Raw genomic sequence first — 17,271 nt, forward strand, 5'->3', positions numbered from 1 at the left:
CTGGATTTGAGACACCACACATTCAGACAGCAAACACTCAATTTAAAAATATGCTGCGGGAAATGTGGTGATAAAGTGGATATTGAATTAAAATGATTCATTCTGTGGTGCTGAATTTCAATCTCTCCTGCACATGCACACATGACCTCATCTCTCTGGGGAGATGAGGTCATGCATGCACACACACAAAGAGGCAGACAGAGGAGCAGACACACTCATTAGAATCACTGTTTTTAAAACAGTGTTTACATGATCACGCTGTTTATTGCACAAAACCAAACCTAATGATGATTTTTGAATTATATTCTATTCAAATGCTTCTTCATAGTTTAGCTATACACCACACTTTTTTTTTTAGATGCGTCATAATGTGCTGACTGATCACAAATGACAACCCAGAGGAGGACATGTGGCTGGAGCCGCTTTCCACTGCCATCATGACAGAGCACTTTCTCAAATGCCTGCCTTTGTCCCTCTTGTTTAAACTCACACGTGCTTAGATTAGAAGAAAAAACATTTGTGAATACAATTAATTGCCCTTAAAAGGAATGAACCCCTGGGCATCGTTATGATCTGAAACCTTCCTCAATCAGTCGAGAACTGGAGATTTGTCAATATGAAAAAAGAGTAAGAAATTAGCTAAAAATACCCTTTAAACCAAAGTATCTTAAAAATCTAAGAAGTTCAAATGACTAAGTCTTGCTGAACAAGGACACATATGAAGACATTTTTATTGTTGAAGGCAGGCTGAGCTGTGTTAGCAGTGTTGGAGCTTTTCAAGTGGGCAGAATCTCTCTACTATTACTATTCTCACTGGTTTGCGTGCATGGAAATCAGTAAATGAAATTCAGAATAATAAAAAAATTCATATGAATTTGAAAGTAGTAATAATGTTAAGGGTCAGTATCGACACAGCACTGTCCCTGTACTTCGCCCTGTGTAGTGAGTGGTATTCAGAAATGGGCAGTTTTGTTTGATGTTGAATGATATGCACATGAGCTATGTGATGCCATGGTAACAGATTTCATTTTGTAGTGACTGCTCATTGTTTTCCAGGAATGGTGCCAATTTGTTCTATTTAAGCAGGTGTGCCAAACTCTGGAGCTAAAATGTTACATGGAAAAAAAAATTAACCCACAGAACACATGAGAGTATATAAATGCATTTTTAATACACAGTATATCATCACTTTACACTTTGTGCTGTTAATTATTTATTTTAACATGAGTCCCTATGTCCACCCTAAATCTTTTAAGGCAGGAAAGCATTGTCGCAGAGTTTAGATTTAAACTATTTCACCACTACTCAATGAAGTGTATGGTTCGCCACGGTACTGAAATGGATGGTTCAGTGGGTACCATGCACTTCAATCAGACATATATTGTTACCTATAAAAAATTGTGTTTTCAGAAACAGAGAAACCCTTTAAATCTAAGCCAATTGACAATTTGGCGGAAAGACACTATATAAGAAAAAGAATAATCATTCTTTATTACTCTTGCCTTGCAGATAATTCGTGTTCTGTTATGTATTCATATTTGTATTTTTTATCTATGTCTTGTAGAACTTAAATATACAAACAATTGAGTTTTCACTTGAATCAATACTTACATTCCAAAGGGGGGGAGTCCAGAGCGACGGTGACAACTCGTGTTCCTGAAGCAGAGCGGCTGTAGAGAAACAATCTCTAAAAGTGAACATTGTCTTTTCTTTGACACTTGTTTTTTAGTCACCATCTCAGTTTCAGAGAGAACAAAGAAGATAAAAATAGAAACCACAGATCTGAGAATCCTACAGATCTACAGATTGTAAATTGTCTTGTCTTAACTACTGTTGTTTTTAATATGCTATATAAATAAATGACTTGACCTGACATCTTTTCGAAAACAAATAGAAAAGGGTGTGTTTTAGACTCCAATATCATCATGCACAAATCAACGGAAAATATTGGCCTTGGAAAAAAGTAATGAGCTGTAAACATTCCTATCACCTTTTCAGTCGTGTGTTTTTGAAATAAAAACACTGGCCATTGTCCAGCAAATAAACCTCAACACGTACACTCAACAACTTATCCTTTAGTGTCATAAACCAGGTGTTGTATGAGGGATAATTTGATGTTCATTCAATTTTATTTTTCTAACTCTGTTTAGATTTATGGTCCACAAAAAAGTATAAATTGGATTCAGTAAATATCTGGGAAAACTATGCTATGTGAACCTTAATGTGCCACCATAACGTCTTTTTTATAAATTGAAAATACAAGCTTGTAGAAATGATGTTCCTTAGTCAATCACTCTATTAAATGAATGATAATTTAGTCCCTGAATCAACAGGCATACAGCACTTCAAATACATTAAATACACGCAGACAGCAACATCAAACTGTTCCAAAGCAAAAGTGCCTCTTGTTTGTTTAAGAAGTTACAGACATTATGATATATAATGAAGTTAAACTTAAGTTTGTTGACTGGGTAGCAAGGATGTGGCAGAAAATGTGATAAAATAAACTCACCATTTAACCTTTTAACCGTTTCAACATGAATGTAGTTTCAGGATTAAAACTGCCCTCATATTAATTCAGCTGTCATATATTTTATATTACACCATTTGATGTAAAACATGGAGAGATTCAGAAGTCCATCGTTAACTTAGCATTTTCTATGTAGGTTTCTGTATTTATTAGATTGTACAGACCAGACCATAGCATACAATAAGCTCACATTTTACAAGTCACTACATATTGCACCATGAACGCACCACTATACAAATGCAGACGCTGTATGTTTCCTGTAACACTATACAACTTTATACAAGAAATGCAATGTGAGCTGTGCTAAAGAGTTTGACTACTGTTGTTTTGCTTTCACACACAAGTTGGTCCATAAATCGGATGGCACATGTTGCACTGATTTTGTTTGAGTCCTGCGTTGTTATTAATGTGAAAAGGCAGATGTATAGATACAGATATATGATTTATGATATATCCCTATACATGTTTTGCATATGCAGATACATAAGGAAGTTAGTCATACACATGAGCACAGCTTTCATTGAGTGGCATCAATAATGACTAAGTTGTTTAAGTATTAAATCGTCATGTTAAGTTCTGAGTTTTCCACTTAATACACAAACTCAGAAGATGAAAAAATCAAGGAACATCCAGACTTTGGCTTTAACAAATTAAAATGTTTGTTATCTGTACACAGTACTAACACTGAGACATTAATAAATCCATGTTCAAAGACTCACTGTCTTCATTTTAAATCACCTACAGTCATATTTTCCAGGTAATGTCTGAGTGGACAAAACATCTGAAAACCTAGCACTTTGTAAAAAGACGGTTTAACACTCTTGTACTTCATATCATGGTCCCATAAACTGTGGTCCTCTATCTTGTTTAGAAAAAGACTAAACAGATGATGTCTAACTCTAGACAATGGATTGCTCAATATCATAAAATACGTAAAACTATAAAGTAACTTTGATCATTCCATGCAAAAACAAGTGACAGGCGGATATAATACATAATGGCTAAAAGCCTCACTCTTGTCTATTAGATGTACTGGTAAACTTAGTTTATAAATCTGTTAGCACTCATACACATATGTAGGCCTATAGCTCACATACAAAGCCCAAAGTCAAGTACAAAACAAAACAAACTTCTAAATGCTACCACATTTATAAAATACTGAATCCCTTTAGTTTCACACTTTAAAATATTAGGTTGGTGCTCTTCTCACGCTTAGTTAATTGTGCTGTTTCACTTCTTTGTTAACTTACACATACATATACAATACATCAATGCTGTTATGGAGCAAGACAAAGCACAAAGGTAAGAAATGTAATATTAACATGTGTTTCTTTTTTAGAGAGGGAAAACAGTCTCTTAAAGGCATGTCAACATTCCCGTGTCCACTCGAATAGTCCTTGTTGTGGCTTCTTTGAATATCCACTGGTGCCATTTGAATGTACAGTCTCCTTTGCAAATTTCTCCTCTTGAAAATGTTTGTGAAGTGTGATTGAAGCCGTGCAGTCTGCGCTCTCATGCATATTGAATGGACAGGGAGACGTTATTGATTGGCTTTCTATGTGCTTAAAGAAAGAGAGGGGGAGGGTCGTGTCGTTGATTATCCACAGCAGGCTGTTCGGTTTTGAAGCATGACACCTGCACAGTGCGAGGAACAGTAGCAGGGACTGGACCGAGCAGGATGGAGATGGCTGTGCGAGAGTCGGGGGTTTCCTCTTTTCCTCGTGTGATGTCGTCATGTCAGCAAAGATGCGGGATGCAGTCGGAGGTGTGTGTCCTTAAGTGGAGCTGCCGCTGCCGCTGCTGCTGCTGGCGGTGGAGCCCTGCCGACAAGACAAGAGAATTAGATAAATCTGAAGGAGACACCCGGCGGAAACAACCCTGCGACCAGCCAAACTGATACGCTTCATGCAGCCGACGTCCGCCACTCAAGACAGGGGCTTCAGGCAGAGGACAAAGTGGGGGACAGGGTCGGGACGATCCTCGAACATGTAGTGGTGAGGCAGTGGGTCTATCAATGAAAACCATGCTCCAGTATTAGGTGGAGGAGAGTGGTTGCTAGGTAACTGGGTGACTGGTTTCACTTTGCGCCACTCCTGCACAAAGAATTGGGTCATGACTCACACTACACAGCAGATAGAAATTCAAAAGTGCCGATCTGTGAAGTCAGTAACACACAGACAATTTACTTGTTTGACGAACCCAATCATTCAAAAACAGCACAGTCACATTCCAACATTGACGAGAGGGTGATGAGTGATTAGGGGATGATTACGGATTCATCTTTGTATGCAGAACATTCTTTTGACAACATAGCAGTTCAGTTAAGGACAAATCAATATTTTCTTTGGTAATAACAGAAGCCTGAATGTTAAAACAGCAAAGGCAGAAAATGTTAATTGTAGGGATGGGTTATTTTATAACTGTGATCATTGATTATGTTATATTACAGAGCTGCATGCTAATGTTTGAATTATTAGTACTGGATGAGCCTAAAAGAAAGCTGTGTGGTGATTTGTCTCTCTTTGTGTACGTATATGCTTTTAGCCTTTTCTCTTTGCCATTGAAAGTGGAGAGATAGAGGGAATGTAGGGGAGAGAGGAGGGGAAGACATGCAAGAAATCTTCCAGCTGCCCAGGCGTCAAAGTAGGAATCTGCTGCTCAGAGAATGTGTAAATGTGTTGTATGTGCCCTAAGCATTTAGCCATCAAATCTCCCCCGGATTATTGTTATGTCTTTAACTATGTGACTGTCATGGTGTAACGTCTCTGTCCCCTGAGATCCATGAAGGTCATTGAGGCTGTATTTTAATAATTTGTCAAATAGCAGAAAATTAGGGAAGTGATGTGATTCTGAGGTAATAATCATAATTGTTTTTCAGCTTACACAGAGACATTTTAGTGGGGTTTAAGGATGAAAATGAAATATGAGTAACAGGGACTGAAATGTGGGGATTCAGCAAACTGCATGTGAGCCTTGCAAATAAAACCTCCCTCTCCACAACAAGTTAGACAAGACAAAAGGATAAACAAACATCCACTCAAAACATCATTCATTAAAGGGCACCCGGGGCGGGGGAGTGAGACTCCGGCATACCTCCAACTGCAGAATGGACTTCCCTCATTTAGGGTACTTTAGAGTGGGAAGAAAAAAACAAAATTGTCAGATCAATGCAATCACAGACAAAGATTACGTGTGTTTGTATGATCACAGAGTCGGTGTCCTGGCACAAGAGTTAAATGTTTGACATACATGTAGATCACAGATTTAACATTATCAGCAAATGATAATGCATCTCGTGACAGTTACTCATATAACTGAGTTAAACAGATTTACATTTAGTTATGTACATGTTCCTGTAGCATACTTACCATCATAGATAGATAGAGTTATGGAGAGATAGATAGATAGAACGATAGAACGATAGAACGATAGATAGATAGATAGATAGATAGATAGATAGATAGATAGATAGATAGATAGATAGATAGATAGATAGATAGATAGATAGATAGATAGATAGATAGATAGATAGATAGGAAAAGCTATAAGATAGATGGATATATATATGATAGATAGGTCGATATATGAATAGATGACTCTCCAATCCTGTGAAACTGAGAGGAGACAAGCGCCACAGAAGAAGCAGAGCACATGTCTGCAGGAATGCACCAAAGAAGTTGTTTCCTTGCTTAGTACAGAGGGAAAAAGTGATTAGTCCATTAGGGTTATTTATGCAAAGTACTTGAAAACCACTCATGCGTAAAATAATTGGACAGATTATTAAGAATAACACAAGAGTCTACACAAACAGACCAAAATAAATCAGGGTCTCTGTGTATCAAATATTTGTTCCGTGTTAGACTGTGAATATAATCCAATGTTTCCACCGACACGAGGCCACAAACAAAAGTCATATGAAAATGTCTCTTAACTATTTTCAATGAAAAAGCAGTTTCAGCTTTGCTCGATAAAACAACAGCAAAACTGCAAATACAGTTTTACAATATTTTATTAAAGCAAAGGGAAACTTTGGACATCCAATATTGTTTTCTTATTACTTGATATTTAATGATATGCATGTTATTTTGGTTGTGATCATTTACTTTCTATTTAAAATGTTTATCAATAAAAGTCATGTTTTTTTTGTTTGTTTTACATATTTCTGTTTTTTTTCTGATGCAAATTTAACTGCTGTTTTTATGTGGAAGTAAGTTTCCTGTTATTATTATTCACTTTTTAATCATTATTTTTAGCTTTAGAGGAGATTTCCTGAAAGATACGAAAATTATGCCAGGGACCATTATTGAAAAGTTTAAGAGTGAACTTTAATGATAAAATTTAAGTTAAGAATAAGTATTTATTAAAGTTGCAGTGAGTGGTCATTTGTACCTGCAGAGTAGAAGCTGCTGAGTCGCTTGTGTTTGTGAGTCCTGTTCCTCTCGGTAAACTGGACACGATGTATCTGGAGCCCTTTGGCACAGGCTGTCTGACCACCATCTTTCCTTTCCTGGTCTCTGCCAGGAACAGACTGTACCAGTAGGCATCGTTGGAGACCAGAGTGGAATCTGCAATGGTGGAGTTCCTCTCACTGATCACACTGTTCCTGCAGGGAAGAGCCGCGTTGCTGGGCTTGGGTTTCTGACACTTGAGCACGATGGTGACCAATATGGTGATGAGCAGGAGAAACGACACGGAGCCCAGACCGATCACCAAATACAGGTTTAGGTCTGAGAAGATGTCGTACTCTAGAGGCACCTCAGTCATGTCAGAGTAGGCCTTAACGACAGTCTCCACCGTGGACAGCTTGATGGTGACTCTAGCAGAGAGAGCGGGCTCCCCGTTGTCCTTGGCAACAACAACCAGTCTCTGGTGGCGTGGATCTCTGTAACTGAACATCCTCATAGTCCGGATCTCTCCGTTGTACTGGTCCAGACTGAACAAGGTGGCGTCAGTCACCTGTAGAAACTGGTAGGTAATCCGAGAGTTGTGCACCGAGTCTGTGTCTAAAGCGATCACCTTGGAAACCAGGGATCCTTTATCTGTGGATCTGGGGATCTTCTCCTCCACCACCGAGCCATGTGCGCGCCACGGAGACACGATAACCGGAGCGTTGTCGTTCTGGTCCACAATAACAATATGCACGGTGACATTACTGCTGAGTGGAGGAGAACCAGAGTCTCTGGCCTCGATGTGGAAAAGAAACTCCTTCTCGATCTCATAGTCAAAAGTTTTCAGTGCGTAAAGATTACCGTTCTCTGGGTTGATGGAGAACAGCATGGACATGGAGGTGTTGGCTATCTCCCTCTCTAGAATGAAATAAACCAGATACTGGTTTTCATGGAGGTCAGGATCAAAGGCAGTGAGTGAACTGAGCAAGGCCCCAGGTGCATTATTCTCCATCACACGTATCGTGTAAAACGACTGAGGGAACTCTGGAACATTGTCATTAATATCCAGCAGCTCTAAAGTCATAGTTTCATTATCAGATAAAAGAGGAGAACCTCTGTCTGTGACAGTGAAAGTGATGTCATATTCATGAACCTTCTCACGGTCTAACGGCTCTGACACCACTAATTCATAATAGTTATCAGAGGATTCTCTCAGTTTGAAAGGCATATTATCTGGAATACGAAGATCAACCACTCCATTGTCACCAGAGTCTTTATCACTGACACTAACCACAGCGATCACTGTGTCTATTGGTTCATTTTCTTTTATCGGACTCTGAAAGGATTTAATAGAAATTTCTGGATGGTTATCATTCATATCTGTCACCTGTATCGTCAGCTTACACTGTCCAGATAAGGAGTTTTGTCCTTTATCACTGGCAATAACTTCCATTTCATAAAGTTTAATATCTTCATAATTAATCATCTCTTTCACTCTGATTTCACCGTTTTCTGAATTCAGTTTGAACACATTCTGTGTTCTCTCTGATGTATACAAACTAAATGAATAAACAATATCAGAGTTGGAGCCTTCATCTAAATCAGTGGCGTTTAGTTTGATTACTAGACTTCCAATTGGTGAGTTCTCCATCACTTGCACAACGTATCTGTCTTTGTCAAACGAAGGGGCGTTGTCGTTCACATCGAGCACACGAACAATGACGCTGGCTGTACCTGTACGCGTGGGAACTCCACCGTCCACAGCAGTCAGCATTAGATTATGAACAGCCTGCTTCTCTCTGTCTAAAGCTTTTTTAAGTATCAAATCAGCAAATTTCGTCCCATCTCTCCCCGTCTGAATTTCAATAGAGAAGTGTTCACTTGAGCTCAGGTGGTAATCCTTCACAGAATTCGCTCCAACATCTGGATCCGCTGCGTTATTCAGCGAGAACCTCTCTCCGACGGGGCTGGATTCAGAGATGTCCAAGTGCATCGTTCCTCGTCGGAAATGAGGAGCGTTATCATTAATGTCCGTGATTTCGACCTCAATATTAAACATTCGTATTGGATTTTCAATCGTAGCGTCTAATTTAAGAAAGCAAGACGTGGTTTTCGATGTGCATAACGACTCTCTGTCTATTCTTTCCAATATAACCAGCTCTCCAGTCTCTTTGTTGATGTCGAGATATTTTTTGTTTCCACCAGCGTCAACGCGCATTTTCCTTCTATTCAGAGTCTTCACGTCCAGACCCAAATCCGTTGCTAAATTGGCGACGACAGATCCTTCCTCCATTTCTTCGGGAACAGAATAGTGGCTGACGGCGGAGACTGTGGTCGTGATGACAGCGAGAAAAAGAAATGCGTAAACGTACCGTCTCCAGAACACGCTCTGTATATCGTGCGCCATCGTGCAGATTCCGTGTTTGCAGCTGGTGAAATGTGCTGGAACGTGGACGCGTCCTCCTCCTGCTGAATGCAGAAACGAACCAAGGCTCTGGAGGGAAATGATGTCTCTGTGCTGCTGAGATGAGGAGTGACGCGCTGTTGATGCAACCACTGACTTCCGTTCCACCAATGAACTATCATGTGATCGATGACCAAACCAGGAAGTGTATTTTTGTGGAGAGCAGCGACGAAAATAGTTTTGTATGAGTATTTTCAACTTTTTCAACAATAAATTCATAATTACAAAAAGTCTGTTTGTGTCAGTTTCTATTACATTTTAGGAAACTGAAAGTAAGTTATTTGGTGACGTGTTCTTCTGATTTTTGAACTTTGAACCCCCGAAATGTTGAAGTGAATATACCAGAAAAAGAAAGTATAGATTTCTGTTAATTTAAGGTTTGTATTTTGTATCTAATAGTTTAATGATCAATGACCTCACCAGGAAGTGTATTTTTGTGGAGAGCAGCGACGAAAATAGTTTTGTATGAGCATTTTCAACTTTTTCAACAAAACATTTATCAATAAAAAAAGTCTGCGTATGTGTCAGTTTTGATCACATTTTAAGAACCTGAAAGTAAGTTATTTGGAGACGTGTTCTTCTGATTTTCGAACTTTTAACCCCCGAAATGTTGAAGTAAATATATCAGAAAAAGAAAGTATAGATTTCTGTTAATTTAATTTAATTTTGTATTTTGTATATAATAGTTTAGTGAATGTGAAGTTTTTCTCAAGTTTCTATAGAGTAATTGTAAAGTAAACAACTGCATCCTATTTCCTTTGTGCTCCTTGAGTTTTACGCACGAGTGTCTGTTTGTAAAAGATTTCCAAACATGAGGAAATCAATCATCCACCTGTTTATTGAGTAAAATTTCGAAATTGTTACTTTTTAAAGCAATGGAGGCTGAATGTACCACGTTACTCATTTGGATACTTAATATTAATTAATGATGAAATAATATAGAACATGTATTTATGAAAGGGAAACTGTATATTATTTATGAACATATTTGTAAACTTTCATGAGTTTACGTGAGATGGTCTGTTGGAAAGATCATCATAGCTATTTTTAACTATTTATAGATATTAACCAAAAAAAAGAAAGAAGAGAGCAAATATTCTCAAGCCCAACAACGCCACAACAGTTGTGGAAACTTTTGAGAGGACTTGATAATAGTCCATGAACAAAGTTAAGTTAAACACATTTTAAGTGCATGTTTCTCCATACCTGCAGAGTAGAAGCTGCTGAGTCGCTCGTGTTTGTGAGTCCTGTTCCTCTCGGTAAACTGGACACGATGTATCTAGAGCCCTTTGGCACAGGCTGTCTGACCACCATCTTTCCTTTCCTGGTCTCTGCCAGAAACAGACTGTACCAGTAGGCATCGTTGGAGACCAGAGTGGAATCTGCGATGGTGGAGTTCCTCTCACTGATCAGACTGTTCCTACAGGGAAGAGTCGCGTTGCTGGGCTTCGGTTTCTGACACTTGAGCACGATGGTGACCAATATGGTGATGAGCAGGAGAAACGACACGGAGCCCAGACCGATCACCAAATACAGGTTTAGGTCTGAGAAGATGTCGTACTCTAGAGGCACCTCAGTCATGTCAGAGTAGGCCTTAACAACAGTTTCCACCGTGGACAGCTTGATGGTGACTGTGGCAGAGAGAGCAGGATCCCCGTTGTCCTTGGCAACAACAACCAGTCTCTGGTGGCGTGGATCTCTGTAACTGAACATCCTCATGGTCCGGATCTCTCCGTTGTATTGGTCCAGACTGAACAAGGTGACGTCAGTCACCTGTAGAAACTGGTAGGTAATCCGAGAGTTGTGCACCGAGTCTGTGTCTAAAGCGATCACCTTGGAAACCAGGGATCCTTTATCTGTGGATCTGGGGATCTTCTCCTCCACCACCGAGCCGTGCGCGCGCCACGGAGACACGATAACCGGAGCGTTGTCGTTCTGGTCCACAATAACAATATGGACGCTGACGTTACTGCTGAGTGGAGGAGAACCAGAGTCTCTGGCCTCGATGTGGAAAAGAAACTCCTTCTCGATCTCATAGTCAAAAGTTTTCAGTGCGTAAAGATTACCGTTCTCTGGGTTGATGGAGAACAGCATGGACATGGAGGTGTTGGCTATCTCCCTCTCTAGAATGAAATAAACCAGATACTGGTTTTCATGGAGGTCAGGGTCAAAGGCAGTGAGTGAACTGAGCAAGGCCCCAGGTGCATTATTCTCCATCACACGTATCGTGTAAAACGACTGAGGGAACTGTGGAACATTGTCATTAATATCCAGCAGCTCTAAAGTCATAGTTTCATTATCAGATAAAGGAGGAGTACCTCTGTCTGTGACGGTGAAAGTGACGTCATATTCATGAACCTTCTCACGGTCTAACGGCTCTGACACCACTAATTCATAATAGTTATCAGAGGATTCTCTCAGTTTGAAAGGCATATTATCTGGAATACGAAGATCAACCACTCCATTGTCACCAGAGTCTTTATCACTGACACTAACCACAGCGATCACTGTGTCTATTGGTTCATTTTCTTTTATCGGACTCTGAAAGGATTTAATAGAAATTTCTGGATGATTATCATTCATATCTGTCACCTGTATCGTCAGCTTACACTGTCCAGATAAGGAGTTTTGTCCTTTATCACTGGCAATAACTTCCATTTCATAAAGTTTAATATCTTCATAATTAATCATCTCTTTCACTCTGATTTCACCGTTTTCTGAATTCAGTTTGAACACATTCTGTGTTCTCTCTGATGTATACAAACTATATGAATAAACAATATCAGAGTTGGAGCCTTCATCTAAATCAGTGGCGTTTAGTTTGATCACTAGACTTCCAATCGGTGAGTTCTCCATCACGTGCACAGCGTATCTGTCTTTGTCAAACGAAGGGGCGTTGTCATTCACATCGAGCACACGAACAATGACGCTGGCTGTACCTGTACGCGTGGGAACTCCACCGTCCACAGCAGTCAGCATTAGATTATGAACAGCCTGCTTCTCTCTGTCTAAAGCTTTTTTAAGTATCAAATCAGCGAACTTTGATCCATCTCTCCCCGTCTGAATTTCAAGTGCAAAATGTTCACTTGAGCTCAGGTGGTAATCCTTCACAGAATTCGTTCCAACATCTGGATCCGCTGCGTTATTCAGTGAGAACCTCTCTCCGATGGGGCTGGATTCAGAGATGTCCAAGTGCATCGTTCCTCGTCGGAAATGAGGAGCGTTATCATTAATGTCCGTGATTTCGACCTCAATATTAAACATTCGTATTGGATTTTCAATTGTAGCGTCTAATTTAAGAAAGCAAGACGTGGCTGTCTTCAGTGCGCATAAAAACTCTCTGTCTATTCTTTCTAATATAAACAGCTCTCCAGTCTCTTTGTTGATGTCGAGATATTTTTTGTTGCCTATAGCGTCAACGCGCATTTTCCTTGTATTCAGAGTTTTTACGTCCAGACCCAAATCCGTTGCTAAATTAGCGACGACAGATCCTTCCTCCATTTCCTCTGGAACAGAATAGTGGTTGACGGCGGAGACTGTGGTCGTGATGACATAAAGAAAAATGAATACAAAAACGTACCCTCTCCACGGACACAGACGAATAAGATGAGCCATTGGTCCGTGTTTAAAGTCTGGAAATTTGATGTGCTGAGGAGCGAAGAATTATTCCTTTTTTCCAGTCGTGAAAGGCAGTGAGTGTCTTCAGCGGACACGTTTCTTCATACTGGTATCTGCAGAGGTTTACGTGAAATATGTCTGCCTGTGTATTCTCCAATCACCCATCCCGAGAACGATGACATCATCGTTTAGTGTGTCTTTGTTGAGAGCAGCGACATTAGCCGTCCTTTCAGGGGCTCTGCGCATCGGTAAAGATGAGTTGTGTATGAACTTTATAAAATTGGATGAAATTATGTTATTAAATTGATAAAGTTTGTCATAGTCTTTGTGCGAACAATTAAAAGTTGTCTTATTCCATCGTTGTGTTGTTTATTTAATTTTGTAAATGCTCTTTCAATTTATTACACTGAAATGAACATATACTATACTAAATACCCTGTGAATGCAGAATAACACACCTCACGTTCGTGTTTGACTTTACGTGCCGTTTTCTGGGTGTAAAAATAATGACAGTCACAGAAGTGAATCCTCATTTGTATTCTTAACTTTTTTCTGTTTGCCTTATTACCGGTAGTCTCAAAAGTAAACTAAGCTTTATATTAGGCCTGAAGTAGTCAATGCTAGATGAACGGATTTAAGAAATGTACAAATAATTCCAATATCCAGCGATTTGTCTTAAGTTTAGTAAAGTGAAACAAAACTTAAACATTTATCATAACCTTTATATGATATGTTGTCGTACTGTTTCATTAAAATGACTAGGAAAAACGGTAAATATTTTTCGTTATCCATTACCAAACCTTGGATGAAATAATAACTTAACAGTTTGTAACTTAGGGAACACATTTAGTTGGGACTGAAAATATAAATTAGTCGGCAACTTCAACATTAAAAGCACAAAACAACTACTGCTCTTTGCATGCATCACTACATGTGGTCTCTTGGACGGACATGTTCGTTTTATGTTTGAGTTTTAAGCACAGGAGTCTGTGCATAAAAACAATGTTCAACACGATAAAATCAAAAGTGTCCCTATATGATAAATAATTCTATTGATCTTGACCTCGTTTTCAATATGATATATTTGCCCTGCAGTCTGCCTAACTTCTCCTTCCAACAATGATACATAACAAAATATTAATACTTAGATAACAAAAACACTACTTATGGAAAACTAAAGATAATGGGTCAACGTATTTGTAAGTTTCCATGTGATTGTAATGGATTGTTACTAAAACAGTAATAAGTGTAATAGCACTTTTGTAACATGCTGTTGGTGGAAGTTATGGCATTTTTACTTTAAGTCATTGTGCGTAATGAATCAAAAGAAGTGAAAAGAAGAAGAAATTTTTTCAAACACAGGACAAGACTGTTGTGTTCAAAGAGAAGTGGACTGAGATTCACCGAATACAGTTAAGTGTAAATCACGTCAGAAACATGTTTCACCATACCTGCAGAGTAGAAGCTGCTGAGTCGCTCGTATTTGTGAGTCCTGTTCCTCTCGGTAAACTGGACACGATGTATCTGGAGCCCTTTGGCACAGGCTGTCTGACCACCATCTTTCCTTTCCTGGTCTCTGCCAGAAACAGACTGTACCAGTAGGCATCGTTGGAGACCAGAGTGGAATCTGCGATGGTGGAGTTCCTCTCACTGATCAGACTGTTCCTGCAGGGAAGAGTCGCGTTGCTGGGCTTGGGTTTCTGACACTTGAGCACGATGGTGACCAATATGGTGATGAGCAGGAGAAACGACACGGAGCCCAGACCGATCACCAGATACAGGTTTAGGTCTGAGAAGATGTCGTACTCTAGAGGCACCTCAGTCATGTCAGAGTAGGCCTTAACGACAGTCTCCACCGTGGACAGCTTGATGGTGACTGTAGCAGAGAGAGCGGGATCCCCGTTGTCCTTGGCAACAACAACCAGTCTCTGGTGGCGTGGATCTCTGTAACTGAACATCCTCATGGTCCGGATCTCTCCGTTGTATTGGTCCAGACTGAACAAGGTGACATCAGTCACCTGTAGAAACTGGTAGGTAATCCGAGAGTTGTGCACCGAGTCTGTGTCTAAAGCGATCACCTTGGAAACCAGAGATCCTTTATCTGTGGATCTGGGGATCTTCTCCTCCACCACCGAGCCGTGCGCGCGCCACGGAGACACGATAACCGGAGCGTTGTCGTTCTGGTCCACAATAACAATATGGACGGTGACGTTACTGCTGAGTGGAGGAGAGCCAGAGTCTCTGGCCTCGATGTGGAAAAGAAACTCCTTCTCGATCTCATAGTCAAAAGTTTTCAGTGCGTAAAGGTTACCGTTCTCTGGGTTGATTGAGAACAGCATGGACATGGAGGTGTTGGCTATCTCCCTCTCTAGGATGAAATAAACCAGATACTGGTTTTCATGAAGATCAGGGTCAAAGGCAGTGAGTGAACTGAGCAAGGCCCCAGGTGCGTTATTCTCCATCACACGGATCGTGTAAAACGACTGAGGGAACTGTGGAACATTGTCATTAATATCCAGCAGCTCTAAAGTCATAGTTTCGTTGTCAGATAAAGGAGGAGAACCTCTGTCTGTGACGGTGAACGTGACGTCATATTCAAGGACCTTCTCACGGTCTAACGGCTCTGACACCACTAATTCATAATAGTTATCAGAGGATTCTCTCAGTTTGAAAGGCATATTATCTGGAATACGAAGATCAACCACTCCATTGTCACCAGAGTCTTTATCACTGACACTAACCACAGCGATCACTGTGTCTAATTCTATGTTTTCATTGACTGGACTCTGGAATGATTTAATAGATATTTCTGGGTGGTTGTCATTCATGTCTTCAACCAGAATCTTTATGGTACATTGTCCTGATAAACTAGTGGCTCCGTGGTCGGTTGCTATAACTTCCATGTCATAAATCCTGAAGTCCTCGTAGTTCAACATTCCCTTCACAGTTATTTCACCAGTGGAAGGATTCAGATTAAATGTTTCCTGTGTTTTCTCTGACGTATATAAACTATATGAATAAATTATATCAGAGTTTGACCCCTCATCTAAATCCGTTGCATTCAGATGAATAACAAGACTTCCTAGGGGGGAATTCTCCAGTATTTTTATATTATGAATCGCTTTATCAAACGTAGGAGCGTTGTCATTTGTGTCTAACACACGAACAATAACACTGGCAGTACCAGATCGAGCAGGTGTTCCTCCATCTACAGCTGTGAGCATTAAATTATGAACAGCCTGCTGCTCCCTGTCTAAAGTCTTTTTTAATATTAATTCGGCAAACATCGTCCCTTCTCTTCCGGTCTGAACTTCAATATTAAAATGTTCGCTTTCACTGAGATGGTAAGTTTTCACCGAGTTGCTCCCGACATCAGGATCAACTGCATTACTGAGAGAGAATCTCTCTCCTTTTGGCGTCGACTCAGAAATATCCAAGTGTATGACGTCTCTTCGAAATTGCGGGGCGTTGTCATTCATATCGAGAATTTCTACTTCTATATTAAAAATCCGCACGGGGTTGTCTAATATTACCTCCAGTCTAAGATAACAAGTTGATGACGACTTGGTATTGCAAATATATTCTCTGTCAATCTTCTCCACAATGTACAATTCCCCAGTCTCTTTGTTCACATCCAGATATTTCTTGTTTGTGATGATATCCAGACGCATCTTCCTCTGATTCAGTGTTTTCACATCCAGGCCGAGATCAGTAGCGAGGTTTGCTACAACTGATCCTTCTTTAATTTCCTCGGGTATTGAATAATGACTCGCTGAAGTCGATGTGTTACGAACGAAGGAAAAAAGAACGAGAACCACGAGCAGCACGTACCTTCTGCAAGACTCCATTGTTACATCGGGTCGCATTGTTGTCCGTGTTTAGATCAGTCGTTATGCAGATATCCGGGTTAATTTGTTGTGATCACCATCGGCCTATATCATATTAATATAGTTTTATTCCACACGATATTCCAGCATTATTGAAAGAAAAAAGGAGAGTGTTTTCCGACAGGCGTTTCAGGACCACGAAGCTGTCCTGTGGTTTCACGATCTGCCGTAATGGCAGCGAGTCACTGTCATGACGTTCAAGGTCCGGGGTTTTACTAACAGAACAGCGCCACCCTTTTACTTTTAAAATGATATTTTTGCTAGTTTAAGTATCATGACCGTGTTTGTTTCAATACATTTCTATCATTGTGATTTTTAATTGATGATAATATTTTTAAAAAACTCAGATTTGAGGACACATTTTTTGATCCTAACTAATGAAGC

The 17,271-nt window shown here is 39.9% G+C and overlaps 3 protein-coding genes across 4 annotated transcripts; all 3 read right to left on the minus strand.

Annotated features, from left to right (window-relative positions):
- Positions 1–2,643: 2,643 nt before the first annotated feature.
- On the minus strand, positions 2,644–9,433 carry LOC133011823 (protocadherin alpha-C2-like). Of its 2 annotated transcripts, XM_061079734.1 has the most exons (3): positions 6,920–9,433; positions 5,624–5,659; positions 4,290–4,350 (listed from the first exon to the last, which is right to left on the minus strand). In XM_061079734.1, the coding sequence occupies exons 1-2, from the start codon at positions 9,323–9,325 to the stop codon at positions 5,648–5,650; spliced, it is 2,418 nt and encodes an 805-aa protein (XP_060935717.1). In that variant the 5' UTR covers positions 9,326–9,433; the 3' UTR covers positions 4,290–4,350; positions 5,624–5,647. The 2 variants fall into 2 exon arrangements, with proteins under 2 accessions (XP_060935716.1, XP_060935717.1); XM_061079733.1 differs by lacking the exon at positions 5,624–5,659 and having other exon boundaries at positions 2,644–4,350.
- A 1,122-nt stretch (positions 9,434–10,555) lies between these two features.
- LOC133011434 (protocadherin gamma-B6-like) lies at positions 10,556–12,997 on the minus strand. The gene is made up of 2 exons (XM_061079166.1): positions 12,322–12,997; positions 10,556–11,505 (listed from the first exon to the last, which is right to left on the minus strand). Exons 1-2 carry the CDS (start codon positions 12,995–12,997, stop codon positions 10,556–10,558), a joined length of 1,626 nt encoding a protein of 541 aa, XP_060935149.1.
- Positions 12,998–14,442: 1,445 nt separating this feature from the next.
- LOC133011435 (protocadherin alpha-C2-like) lies at positions 14,443–16,848 on the minus strand. The gene has a single exon (XM_061079167.1). It carries the CDS (start codon positions 16,846–16,848, stop codon positions 14,443–14,445), a length of 2,406 nt encoding a protein of 801 aa, XP_060935150.1.
- Positions 16,849–17,271: the final 423 nt, after the last annotated feature.

The sequence above is a fragment of the Limanda limanda genome, chromosome 10, assembly GCF_963576545.1.
Source record: "Limanda limanda chromosome 10, fLimLim1.1, whole genome shotgun sequence".
Lineage (NCBI taxonomy): Eukaryota > Metazoa > Chordata > Actinopteri > Pleuronectiformes > Pleuronectidae > Limanda > Limanda limanda.

Excerpts from the sequence above, each read along its gene's own strand:
- LOC133011823 (XM_061079733.1), bottom strand. The coding sequence starts at position 9,325 with ATGGCGCACGATATACAGAGCGTGTTCTGGAGACGGTACGTTTACGCA. Across the intron at positions 4,351-6,919 it reads CAGCAGCTTCTACTCTGCAG|GGCTCCACCGCCAGCAGCAG; the intron begins GTACAAATGACC and ends TCTTGTCGGCAG.
- LOC133011435 (XM_061079167.1), bottom strand. The coding sequence starts at position 16,848 with ATGGAGTCTTGCAGAAGGTACGTGCTGCTCGTGGTTCTCGTTCTTTTT.
- LOC133011434 (XM_061079166.1), bottom strand. The coding sequence starts at position 12,997 with ATGGCTCATCTTATTCGTCTGTGTCCGTGGAGAGGGTACGTTTTTGTA. Across the intron at positions 11,506-12,321 it reads TGGAGTTCCCACGCGTACAG|AGAGGGAGATAGCCAACACC; the intron begins GTACAGCCAGCG and ends ATTTCATTCTAG.